General features: G+C 45.7%; 2 protein-coding genes across 2 annotated transcripts; both read left to right on the top strand.

The window, feature by feature from the left end:
* The first annotated feature begins 1591 nt into the window (after positions 1–1591).
* On the top strand, positions 1592–5916 carry LOC124672064 (serine decarboxylase 1). Its single transcript, XM_047208356.1, has 5 exons — positions 1592–1871; positions 4390–4621; positions 4700–4893; positions 4972–5105; positions 5198–5916. Exons 1-5 carry the CDS (start codon positions 1592–1594, stop codon positions 5765–5767), a joined length of 1410 nt encoding a protein of 469 aa, XP_047064312.1. The 3' UTR covers positions 5768–5916.
* Positions 5917–10527: 4611 nt separating this feature from the next.
* On the top strand, positions 10528–11382 carry LOC124678038 (RING-H2 finger protein ATL78-like). The gene has a single exon (XM_047213977.1). It carries the CDS (start codon positions 10619–10621, stop codon positions 11204–11206), a length of 588 nt encoding a protein of 195 aa, XP_047069933.1. The 5' UTR covers positions 10528–10618; the 3' UTR covers positions 11207–11382.
* The last annotated feature ends 1388 nt before the right edge of the window (positions 11383–12770 follow it).

Here is a 12770-nt window from a genome sequence, read left to right as displayed (position 1 = left end):
TTTACCATCTCTGAACTTTCATGTACCGATATTTTGGTCTAAAACTTTTATATCAATTTATTTTCCATAGAAAAATCCCAGAAAAACAAAGGTATTTGATTACCTGGAGCAATGAAACCATTAACCCCTCATCACATGTTTTCTTCATCCAAGCGACTATGGGCTCACGTTATTGGCTGATCAGTTACTCGTCTAGAGAAGGAGAATACAAGCATCGGTCATTCTTCTTGGCCATCCACCATATCTCTGATTCGTGTTTTCCATCTCCTCAACATAATATATTGGTATCAGATATCTCCGTTTTTTTCCTGACAAAAAATATCATTAGTATTAATCGGCAGATGCTATTCAGCACTACGAATAGAGAAGGTACAAGAACATTCATGCGCTAACAGATCTCATAACAGAATATATGACAGCATCCGGGACCGTGCACCTGTTGGCAGACAAATCGGTAAAAATAAAAAACCTTAAACAGAAAATAATCAGTCAAATCTTATGAGCTAAAGTGACGAGATGCATTTTTTTGCAAAAATAGTTTATGACACAACATATACACCAACATTAGTAGATAGGTTGCCGCATACAAAAGTAATCAAGCTACAAATTAAAAGAAGTCATACGTCCGCCATTAAGTAGAACATCGTCTTCTTGCGTAACGCTGTCATCCTAAACAACACATTGTGACAAGCATGAATGAGTACTGTCAATTTGGTGAGACCCCCCAAGTTCCCCGTTTCGTTCCCCTTACAAACAAATTTCTGAAAGTTAGCTGGTGACAGCACAAACTGAACACCGTAACTCATAAACAGAAATCCGCAGTTCAAGCACTGCCGCTTTAGATGCAACAAGAGATCAAATTCGCAAACCTCTTAACTACAAATTCTGAATTATCCACGGTAAGCACGAGAGAGCGAGTGTGTTTTGTTTCTGAATTTCATTAGTCTATCCGCTTGCTTTGTACCAATCGGGCATACGAACCGCTAAGCAAAAGTATAAGACGGAACATGCTGATAGCGTGATTCGACGCCTAAACTGCAGAACAAAATCCCTAGGGATACCCAGCGATTTAGCCAGCACTTCCCGTTCTCAAAAATAAATTCTAATGGCAAAGATAATCAGGATAAGCGATTAAACCAGCAGAGAACCACTAATTTACCTTAGCCATCACGCAAATTAGGGTCCAGTCTGCCAGACCCCGCTCGCAGCGCGCGCCGGCCGCCGGGTAGCCGGAAGTAAGACCGGCGGCCGCTCGCCATGCCATCTGCTTCGACCAGATCAAATGCGACCGGAGCCGGGAGGAACAGTGATGAAGCCGTCTATTATTTCTTGGGCGAACGAGGCCAGTCTTAGTGGGCTTTGGAGATCTGGGTCACGGCCCGACCTACTAGGCCATGGTATTCCGTCAACCAAAAACAAAGACTAGGCCACGGTCAGTTCAGAGCCGAATCAAGCAGGCATCTCCACGAGATCCTGGAATCTCCGGCCTCCAAAGCCTCCTTCCTCGAGAATGAGTCCACAATCCCACTCTCCCGTTTCGATCGCCCCGACGCGGATTTCGGTGAGGCCGACGCAGTAAAGTTCGGCGGCCATGGCGGGCAGAGTCGGCAATGGCCTGGCGGAGCTAGGTGCGGCGGTGGTCCACGAAGAGGCCGCGGCCGCGGCAGCGGAGCCGCTGCCCGAGGAGCTGGAGCCGGAGGCAGCGGCGGGGGTGAGGGAGATCGTGCTGGGGAGGAACGTGCACGCGTCCTGCTTCGCGGTGAAGGAGCCCGACGCCGACGACGAGGACACCGGCGAGCGGGAGGCCGCTATGGCCGCCGTCCTCGCGCGGTACCGCCGCTCCCTCACCGAGCGCACCAAACACCACCTCGGTAAAGCGGCCGCCTGCTCTCGCGTCCTCTTTTGTCTCTGCCCGTTTCGTTTCTGAATTCTGTTGATGCAGTGCCTAAGAGCATCCCAGCCGTTTGGGCTCCCCACGCCCAAATCCGGCGCTATTTAACGCCGGATGGATGAAAGTTTTGGCCCGGGAGCCCATTTTTCCCAGCGCCGAGTCCAGGACGGATGGAAAGTTTTTGCCAAAATACGACGAATTCAGACAAAAATGGGCGAAACTCAAACATAAACGAAATTTAATGGTATTTAACATATATGGGCGAGTTAGTACATAAATAGGCCGAATTCATACATATATTTGAATTCGGCGTTAGGCAAACTAAAACTTAAACTAAAATCGGCCTCCTACATGCCGAAATGGCGGTAGAACGCCGTGTAGTCGCCATCGTCGCTCGAGCTGGCGGCGTCCTGGGGCGGCGCCGCCTCGAACCAGCGGCTCGAACCCTGGCCAGGGTCGCTGGCGCGTGGCGGCCTCGGCCGGTAAATGTCGTCGTCGCTGCTCTCCTCGAGCTTGATCAGCTCGACGGGCATGGGCGCGATGTTCGTTGCGCGGACGGCGCGTTGCCGCGCGGCAGCCTGGTCCAGCAGCCGCCGCTGCTGCTCCGTCTCCCAGTCCCGCCTGGACCACTCCAGTGCGGCGTCCATGGGGAGGCTGTTGTCAGCGGGCACCAGGTCCGTGAGCGACCTGGCGATCGCCTCCGCCACGGCGGCCTCCTCCGCGCGCTTCGCCTCCTCCTCGACGAGCTTGTTGGCGGCATTGTTGGAGGCGGCCGCGGCGGCCTCCTTCTTCGACGACTTCCTCTTCCGCCTCCGCTGCGGAGAGGAAGGCTGGTCGCGGATGACGAGGGCGCCGCTGCTGCGCCCTCTGGTCGGCGGTGGCGACGCTGGTTCCTTCTTGACGGTCGAAGGAGACGCCCACTCCTTCTTGACGGTGGTCGGCGTCGACCCGCCGGACCTGGACGCCGACCTCGAGCCAGAGGAGGAGGAGGAGGACGGCGTCATCCTCCTCGGCATCCAGGAACTATCGTGCCGGCGCGACACGGTAGGCATCCCCAGGACGGGGGAGTTCCCGTCCTCGATGTGCGCGAGCACATTCTCGAGGGTCCGGCCAGGCGCGCTCCACCATCGGCGGCGGCCGGCGGCGTTGTTCCTTCCCGGAGGAGAGGAGGGCCGTCGTACGCGGCGAGTTCGCGTTCGTACCTGCGTCGGAAGAACGCGGTCCACGCTTCATAGTTGTCGGGGAAGAAGCGTGGATCCGCGCGCTGCTCATCACTGAGAGTGACGAGCACCTCGTCGATCGCCGCTTCGAGTGCGCCCCGACCCATTGGCGGCGGCGGGATCGGCACGCCGCCTGCGCTCAGCCTCCATCCTCCCGGCGCGCGGAAGTCCGGCGGCGCCGGGTAGCCCGCCATGTGGAGGAGCCGCCCCTCCCATTGGTGGAGAGAGCGGCGGCCGAAACCGTTGTTGGCCGCGCCGTCGTTCGCCATTGCTTTGGTCGCCGCGGGTTCGTGCGAGATCGGGGAAGATTTGGGGAAGATGAGCGAGGTGAATGCGGGGCAGACGCGGTTGATCGGCGATAAATAGAGGTAGACGCGCGGGAAACCGAGGCGACGGCATTAACTCGCCGCGTGGAAGCTACGCGTCCGGCGAAGACTGACCGGCGGCAGGCTTTTACAGCGCGCGGAAGACGATGCGATGAGGACGACGATCGGTCTCTCACGCCGACAAGTTGGGGCCACCAGACGCGCGGGAAGTTTCCTCGACGTTTCGCGCGCTTTCGTTTCGTCCGGAGTCCCCGAGCGCTCCCGGGGGGGCGGGGATGGCCTGGGCTCTCCGGACGGATGAAAGGCCCAATCCGGACGAAAACGAGGAACCGGGGGCGCGACTGGGCCGTTTTCGTCCATCCGGATGCAAAAAAAGGCGTCCTGGGGGCCTCGTCGGGGAGACGAGTGGGGATGCTCTAATGATTCAAAAAAAAAACATGGACAAGTCCTTATCCTAGTACAGATTTATGGTATAGTAGTTAGTAAAGCGGGCTCATGGGCACATGTGATTTTGCACCGTCCAGTTTTGTCACCCCTTAGGTTAATGGGCACATGTGATTTTGCACGCTCGTTTTCAACATGAACTGAATGAATGTCTGCTGTCTAACTACGATTAATATAGTCAAGTGGTATTTGGAAATGGTTGTTGATGAAGTTATTCTCTCATGAAAAATAATAACGACCCCGGCCTGATGGGTCGATTGTTTGAGTGTAGTCAAACTGCTTTTGAATTTAGTCAGCAACGTTAGATGGTCAATGCAACATACAAAACTGACACAATGAGGCATCCTTGTCATTACTGTCTGTTCTGAAACTTCGAAAAACAAAAAACGTGTTATAAGATATCGATTAGCAGTGGAACTGACTCCAGTTGAGTGTAGCCCCGTTACTGCACATGAATTTTTACAGCCATCTACTTTCATTCTCACAATACTCATTTGTTTGCTTGTAGGCTATCCATACAATCTGGACTTTGATTACGGTGCTCTTGCCCAGCTGCAGCACTTCTCCATTAACAACCTAGGTGACCCATTCATTGAGAGCAACTATGGTGTCCACTCGAGGCAGTTTGAAGTGGGTGTGTTAGATTGGTTTGCACGTTTATGGGACCTGGAAAAGGACGAATATTGGGGTTACATTACAAACTGTGGCACTGAAGGAAATCTGCATGGCATTCTCGTCGGGTCAGTACTTGTAATGCATATAAAGGCATCGCTCTTCATTGTGAAATCTTGTTTACATCTACAAACTTTTTTTTACAGAAGAGAAGTTTTCCCTGATGGAATCTTGTATGCCTCTCGTGAGTCCCACTACTCAGTATTCAAAGCAGCAAGAATGTACCGGATGGATTGCGTTAAAGTGGATACTCTTGTCTCTGGAGAAATAGATTGTGCAGATTTTGGAAGAAAGCTATTTGAAAACAAAGATAAACCTGCTATTATTAATGTCAATATTGGTGAGTTACACTCGCTATTCCACTTGCAATTCCACATCTTCATGATCGGACTGTAAATTCAGCTGTTCTTTCATGTAGGAACAACTGTCAAGGGAGCAGTTGATGATCTTGACTTGGTTATTGAAACACTTGAAAACCTGGGGTTCGAGAATAGGTTTTATATCCACTGCGATGGTGCTCTATTTGGGTTGATGATGCCATTTGTTAAGCTGGTATCTCTATTTTCCCTTAACGCCATATTAATTGCTCTTTTTCGCAAATTATTTATTTTACTTGATTTATTTTCTTTGTTGCTGTTCATTAGGCACCTAAGGTTTCCTTTAAGAAGCCCATTGGGAGTGTCAGTGTGTCTGGTCACAAGTTTGTTGGATGCCCCATGCCCTGTGGTGTCCAGATAACAAGGTTGAAGCACATCAATGCCCTTGCTAGCAATGTCGAGTATCTAGCTTCAAGAGATGCTACAATCATGGGAAGCAGGAATGGTCATGCTCCCATCTTTCTCTGGTACACCTTGAACAGGAAAGGCTATAGGGGCTTTCGGAAGGAAGTCCAGAAGTGCTTAAGAAATGCACATTACCTGAAAGGTCGGCTCAAGGATGCTGGAATCAGTGTGATGCTTAACGAGCTTAGTAGTACAGTAGTCTTCGAGAGGCCAAAGGATGAAGAGTTTGTGCGACGGTGGCAGCTTGCTTGTGAGGGAAATATATCTCATGTTGTGGTAATGCCCAGTGTTACCATCAGTAAGCTGGATAGTTTCTTAAATGAGTTGGTGGAGAAGCGGGCAACCTGGTATGAGGAAGGAATATGCCAATCTCCTTGCATTGCAGGAGATATAGGCCAGGAGAACTGTCTATGTAATCTGCACAAGATGTGAGTTTGTCTGGGGACACTCTGTGAGTTCAAATGTTGAATACTCGAGTATTTACTTTGTCTTGTGTTGTATTTATCACCTTCCAATCTTGCATCGTTTATTGTTCCTAGTTGTCATGCAACAATTTAAATTAAGTTAATGAATTAAAGCTTGTGTCACCTCAATTCCTCGTCCTCTGTGTTTACAAGACAGATTTTAGCAGAGTAGCATGCTGAACTCTATATGATTGGATATGCATTGATTGCATTTTTTCATCATTACTTCAAATAAAATTGTATCAAAACAACATATGCAAACAAAGTGACTGGCGGCTGGTGCTGTATCAGCCTACCATATCTATGACAGATCTTGTTTTGGTTACAAAAAAGATAGCAACTTATTAATGAGACATATTTGGGAAATACTTCTGTACATATTTTTCATCGAAAGACAGAATTGTTCTCATCATTATATTGCTGGCATGAGCTGGTTAAGATCCAATTAGAACTAGAGTCAATAAACTGAGAAACGGCGGATCAATTGCACGTGTAAAACCAAAAGAATCTTAACAGAATCATACTTTGCACATACTGTAACAGAACATAGCTATATAGAGCGCATTTGTCCTAGCACTAACTTGAGACTTCTTTAGTTCTTGCTTGTGAGTTCTGGCAAGTTGTACTGTAGATGCAGGTGATAAGTGCAAATGCTACTTGTAGGCCTAAATGGCCTACCACTAGCAGCAAAAGGGTAATCTATCTGTCAGATAAGGTCAGAACCTCTTGATCAACTAAATACTGCATTTACTTATCTTTATCTGGATTCAACCTATTCCTGCCAGCTACTCCATCCCAAAATATAAGCCGTATAACTTTAGTCAAAGGTCAAACCCTACTAAGTCTGACTAAATATTTACGGAAAAAAATTCAACGTCTACAATATTGAATAGACATATTGAGAAAATATACTTTATGGTAATTCTACTAATGTTGATTTAGTATTCTAGATGTTCATATTTTTCTGCATAAATTTGGTCAAACTTAGAGGATGTTGACTTTTGACTAAACTTATATGCCTTATATTTTGGGATGGAGGGAGTACTAACAGATCAGCAAAGCAAGCGATTTTGTTGATATGATGATGATTTGAATGTTGGTTCACATGGAATAATTGCCCTATAAAGGATCGCCAGACTTCATGGCTGAAGTTGAAGGGGATCAGGGTGTTGCAAAGGCGGTGACACACTGGAAATAAAATGAGAGAACTAGAATGGTTGGGAGATAGCAAATAGAGGCAAGAAAGATATGTTTCTTTTTTATGTGAAAGCTTACAAAGCCTGCTCTTATATAGAGTTGCTCAACGTGGCGCTAGGCTCGTATGCTGACTTGGAAAGTAACTCCCTTCTAATGTATCTATTTCCCTCTTAAGTGATGACATTCTGCCGTAGTAGTGACACCATACGTAAGTACCTCTTGAGTTCAAGTGATTGATCTCTTGTTTGCTGATAGTCTTCTTTTTCCTGCTTATACCGGTTTCGTGCTCATCGTAGCCAAGGTGATAAACGTGTGGATCAGCTTTCACCACAAAGTGCTCTGAGCCTATTGTACTTTATTCTATGGATAATGTTTTTGTTGTTCTGATATTTGTTGCGAACCAGATAAAGATAGCATTGATTCTTACGTTTCTTAATTTTATTTTGATTTCCTATCTAGAGTCTTATCTTGAGAATTCAGAATTTTGGAGCAAACTAAAAACGATGGATGAAAACTTAACATCTAGGTCTACAACCAGTGTAAGCTTTATGTTGAGTTTACCAAATGGAAAAAAAGTAAGGTGAAGCACTGCATAAAAAGACTATGTTTACCTCATCTTTTTCTTACTATTTCTCTAGACTGGACAAGTAAGATCTGGTGGATATGCTCACCAGAGGTGGCGGTACCAGTGTTCTAAGTATGGCTGGGTTGCCAGATTTGGGGTTGAAGCAGTCTAATTAGAGAAGGATAGGTTCCTTTTGTCTTGCACACGCTCACCATCATCCCATTCTCATCCTATATATTCTGAACGAGGTTGTAAACCCATCAGCTGAGTCTATCCTCTTCATCGCTTTCTAGTGCCGCTGCCTCTCCATGTTGCTGCTGCAGTGCTGAGTTGCAATAAGCAAATAAATGAATCTTCACTTTTTTCTATCAAACAATTTATATATGCTCTACTGGCCTTTTATGTTTCATATTGTTTCCAGAAGCTTTTGTTGCATGCTAATATACATATATAAAGAGGATTGTGGAAAAGTTACTCAAACTTTGTGGCTTTATGCATCCTTTGCCTAATTTAACATAGTTGACTAACCTATTCCGTATCTAACCTGAGGCCTTACAAGAGTGTGGGCAAGGTCTCACTGCATTCAGGAAGTTGTGACATGGGCTTTCCCACGGCAAGTTATCTTGATGTACCATTCGTCAGTATTCCATACTTCCGTTTAATTCTCGTTCCTTATCTTGGGCTACCTTTTGTTCTTTTTGCTGTACCTGGAAGGAGGCTTTCTCCTGAGTAACCTATAGATTCAAGGCATTGTGCTCTTCTTGTAACTTGAGTGGTCAAATAAATTAAGACTAAAAGGCACAAAGTGACTTAAGATATGGTTAAATTAGGGACAGCTTGGAACGGTCACATGATTTACACGTAGATGTCTACAACGTCGCCACTGAAGGTGTTACTGCATTGGTTGGACTTTGTGGCACACAATTTCTGCATATATTAGAAATCAAAAGCTTGGAACCATTTGGTTTGTGCGTTGTTGACATTTTACAAGAGTCTCACATGATAGCTTTGCTCTTTGTAGATATATGCATAATTAGAAACTAAAAACACCCGCTTGTGGGTAGTAACAGGCAGTTGATTATCCTAGCGAGGTAATCCTGCTTTCCTGCATGATGTCTTTGTCAATGTTGTTGCCTGGTTTTTTTTGTTAGATGCCATCTCCCTAAATCTGCTCACTTTTTTGTCATTTTGGACATTTTATCATCTAGAATTGCCTGACCCAATTGGCACAATCAAACATCGAATCTTTTTGCATCCTGCAGGATCATCTAAAGCATCTGAATTCCTTCAGTCCACCTGATTACTACGCGTTTGACATGAAATTTTAATATTTCTCACCAACGAATCCATATTCACGAAACATCCTTCTTCATGCCTTCATTGTCAATCATCGGAACCGGGGACTCTGAAGTATGTCTAGTAATATTGCTAAAGTAGTGCTTTTCATTGCTACGCTGATATGAAAAGATACTCCGTACTAGATGTGCTGACTTGGATACCACAGAAAATATTAGCCATTAAGCTTGTAACTGTCAGCAACGTGCGGAAGAAACATACAGCTTTATGGAGGAACCAGCACTCACGGTTTGTACAATGCTTTGTTACACAGCATAATTAACTTTTCATTTTTTGTGCCAAAATTGCTTTGTTGTTGACTAATCACTCATTTAACAGGTGCTTTACCCACCAGGATTGCTGTTGATGGCCTTAGTAGCTCTTACCTCACAAATCACCCTCCAGTTTGCTAGGTGGCTAATTCTGATACACTCAAAGTGGAGGGGCAGAGGTGGTCAAAGCGAGGTGATAAACAAAATGAATAATGATTCTGTTTTTCTTTCCTTCTTATTTGGTGCAGTCCTTATCGTCCCTGCAGCTGTATAATATATATTCCAAGTTGCAACTGTTTCTCCTTGGACTTTTCCATGCCAAAATAGTGTGGTCTCGCGATCCATATGGTTATTTACATGGACCAACTTATCCAGTGTATACTTCTCCTGCTGTTAGAACTGTTGTTTCCATAAACTTGCACGGAATGGCAGAAAATTTATGGCATGACAGGCTTCCTGTTTCTCTCTCACTAGCATAGTTTATGGGTTTATGCAATGAGGCCAGGGAGATTTCTCAAAAGCCACTGAAAAATGAGTATACATTATCTTCCCCTCAGCTACATAATATATACAAAGTTGGTTCTCCTAGGATCTGTCCATGCCAAATAGTGCAGTTGCACAATCCATAGAGTTAATTACATTTACTAACTTATCAGACATGTACTTCTCCTGCAGTTAGGGCTATTGTTTCATAAATTTGCAATGAATGGCAGTAAATTGATGGCGTGATAAGCTTCTGATTGCTCTCTCACTGGCATAGTTTATGAGTTTATGCAATTAAGCCAGAGAGACTTCTCAAAAGTCACTGAAAAATGAGTGCACGTTATTACCTCACCAGGAAGTTTAGTACTGTAGTTCCTAGTGTTTGTTTTGCATGGATCAGTGTTTGACTCAGGTCCAGCAAAATCGTTAATACGTTCAGGATGTTCAAAACCATCTTGGATGATCTTAGAGCTGGTTTGAAAAGGATGCAAAATAAATCTGTATTTTTCTTTTCTTTTCAAATCTCCTTGCTTGTTTGCACAAACCAGACAAACCTTCATTCTATTTTATACAATTCTAATGTCATTGCAACAAGAAATAGCATTATTAGGCAGACAAGAGATGGTGCTCCGTATGGCCCAATGATTCCCAGAAAACGCACTGAGATGCAGCCCACTTGCAACGGAGTACAACAAGCAAAGAAACTTCCACTTGTGCACCTTCGGACATAGCATTTGTCTCTATTGGCTGGTAAGGACCAAAAGGTCCAGCCTGCCGTACCAAATAAAATAATTCATGCCATATTGTTGCAGCCTTAAGGAGTCTATAAATACTTCAACACAGCCGCAGCTTATGATTCTACCTGAGGCAAATCACATAGCAGTACAAACCTACAAAACTGAATTGATCACGTATTTTGTAGTTGCAGGGTTCTGAAGAAAGATTTGGCCAGATACCAAGGGTGAAAATGTATTCAAGAAGGACACTACTTCACACTCCATTCCCTGGGCAACCCTCTGGTCCAAGCCAGCCAGTGGCTGCAACCACGGCCACTGGAAGCAGCTTCGACGCAAACGTCGTCATGATCCTAGCTGTTCTTCTCTGTGCATTGATCTGCGCACTTGGGATCAACTCGATAGCCCGGTGTGCACTGCGGTGCTCGAGCCGGGTTGTCGTGGGTGCTGAGCAAAATCATGTGAGCCGGCTGGCGAAGGGTGGGCTAAGGAGGAAGGCCCTCCGGGCCATGCCTATCCTGGTCTACTCCTCTGGGTTGAAACTCAATACTGCCTGCCCGATGTGCGCGATTTGCCTCTCAGACTTTGAGGCTGGAGAGCATGTAAAAGTCCTGCCCAAGTGCAACCATGGTTTTCATGTCAGATGCATTGATCGGTGGCTCCTGGCACGATCGTCGTGCCCAACATGCCGGCAGTCCTTGTTCGGGGAGCCGCAGAAGACGTCTGGCTGCTCCGAGCTGAGCCAGGCCGACCCAGCAGGAGTCCACGCTGCCCTTGTGCCACTCAGGCCTGAAGGTCTCATCACTACATATGATGTTTAGAGTCTTCCAGTTGTTACATGAAGGATAGAAGGGTGGGGAATAGAACGATAGAAGGTTCGTGTTCACTAGATGTTCCTGCCAAACTGGCTTGTAGTCCTGTTACTCCTGTACATTCTGTAGTCTATAGTAGAAGTTATACATTTCCTCGATGTTTTAGTTCATGTGTTGACCAATTATCCCTGGGTCCTGGAGAATAGGTGAGATGGTTTTTTTGAATCAAATCTGAATGCCACTGTGAAAATGGAAAGAAAAAAAAAAGATCGCAGGTCTAATCATACGGCAGTGCTGCCCTATCATGATGGTAATTGGAGCTCAGACTTTCAGGTAGTTGCTAAGGTTCAAGTTTCAGTGAGTGGGAGCAGCATATTCTTCAGCCATTACCAAGAGATCAGGTCTTATAATCTGCTTGGTGGCTATGTCTTAGTGAACAGATTTATGCCCTCATAATTGACAGCTGGGTCCACACTCCATATAGCATATGCCCACTTTGGCTATTTATGTGAAGATCACGAGTTATTTGGGCAATGCTAATCCTAAGGTCATGTGTCAAAATGCTATTGCATAGTAACCGTTTTTCTTCTACTCTTCTGAACTAAAATTGATGTTGATGCCTTTCCGTGAGAATCCGCTAACTTAGCTGTGCCTCACAAGAACATTGGATTGTGGTCACTGAAAACGAAAACCGCCTGGATGCCCACTGAATATAAAGGTAGGATCTTTCTAGAGCTTATTATGCTGTTCCGTTGGATAAGAAACTTTAGTGTCACAATGATTGTGTGATTCAGTCGGACTGTAACCGATATCCCCGTTAGATAAAGCACCGTTAAATAAAACAGTGGATCATGATTTAAAAAATGATTGTGAGATTGTGGCAACGGTTTTATGAAGATTGTAGTTCTTTGCAGCTGCTGAAATTGAGATATGTATCCTTGACAACCCCTTACATATCAATATCTTAGCCGCCTGCTTATGAGATAGACATGTCTGGTATTGTTGTATAAATAATAATTATTAGACGGAAGATGAGAAAGAAAGCAAGCAGAGCACAGCTAAGCTCCGATCTACTAGAACTTTACAAGAAGCTCACGTCTTCAACTAAGGCAACTCAACTTAAAACTTCAAGCACCGAGACACCATACCGAGGAACCATACCACATCAGACAAGCACCTCTCCACATCTTTGCATGTAGAGGGCCACCAATACCTCGGCTAACTGCATCAGTGAGAAGACGAAACTCCGGGTTCGAAGGGGGAAACTTCATGACACAACGCCTCCAGGAAGGGAAACGGCGTCCGTGGGCGTCATCGAGACAGAGCTATGCACAGCTTTTGCGGAAGCTCCGACAGCCACATCAAATCTCGTCTGAACGTCACATTTGGAGGTGAGGTAGTCATCACAATAGCAATGGTATCACTTTTGCGACGAATAATACTATACAAAGCAAGATACTGTTCACTTAGGGGACGTTGTCTAACCAAATGTCCTCCCAAAACCGTTTATGTGTTCCATCGTTAATGGAAAAAGTACCATAGCGAAAGAAGAATTCATTCGAGGCCATTAGCC

This window comes from Lolium rigidum, chromosome 7 (genome assembly GCF_022539505.1).
Source record: "Lolium rigidum isolate FL_2022 chromosome 7, APGP_CSIRO_Lrig_0.1, whole genome shotgun sequence".
NCBI classification, from domain to species: Eukaryota; Viridiplantae; Streptophyta; class Magnoliopsida; order Poales; family Poaceae; genus Lolium; species Lolium rigidum.
This window is presented reverse-complemented; position numbering and strand designations above follow the sequence as displayed.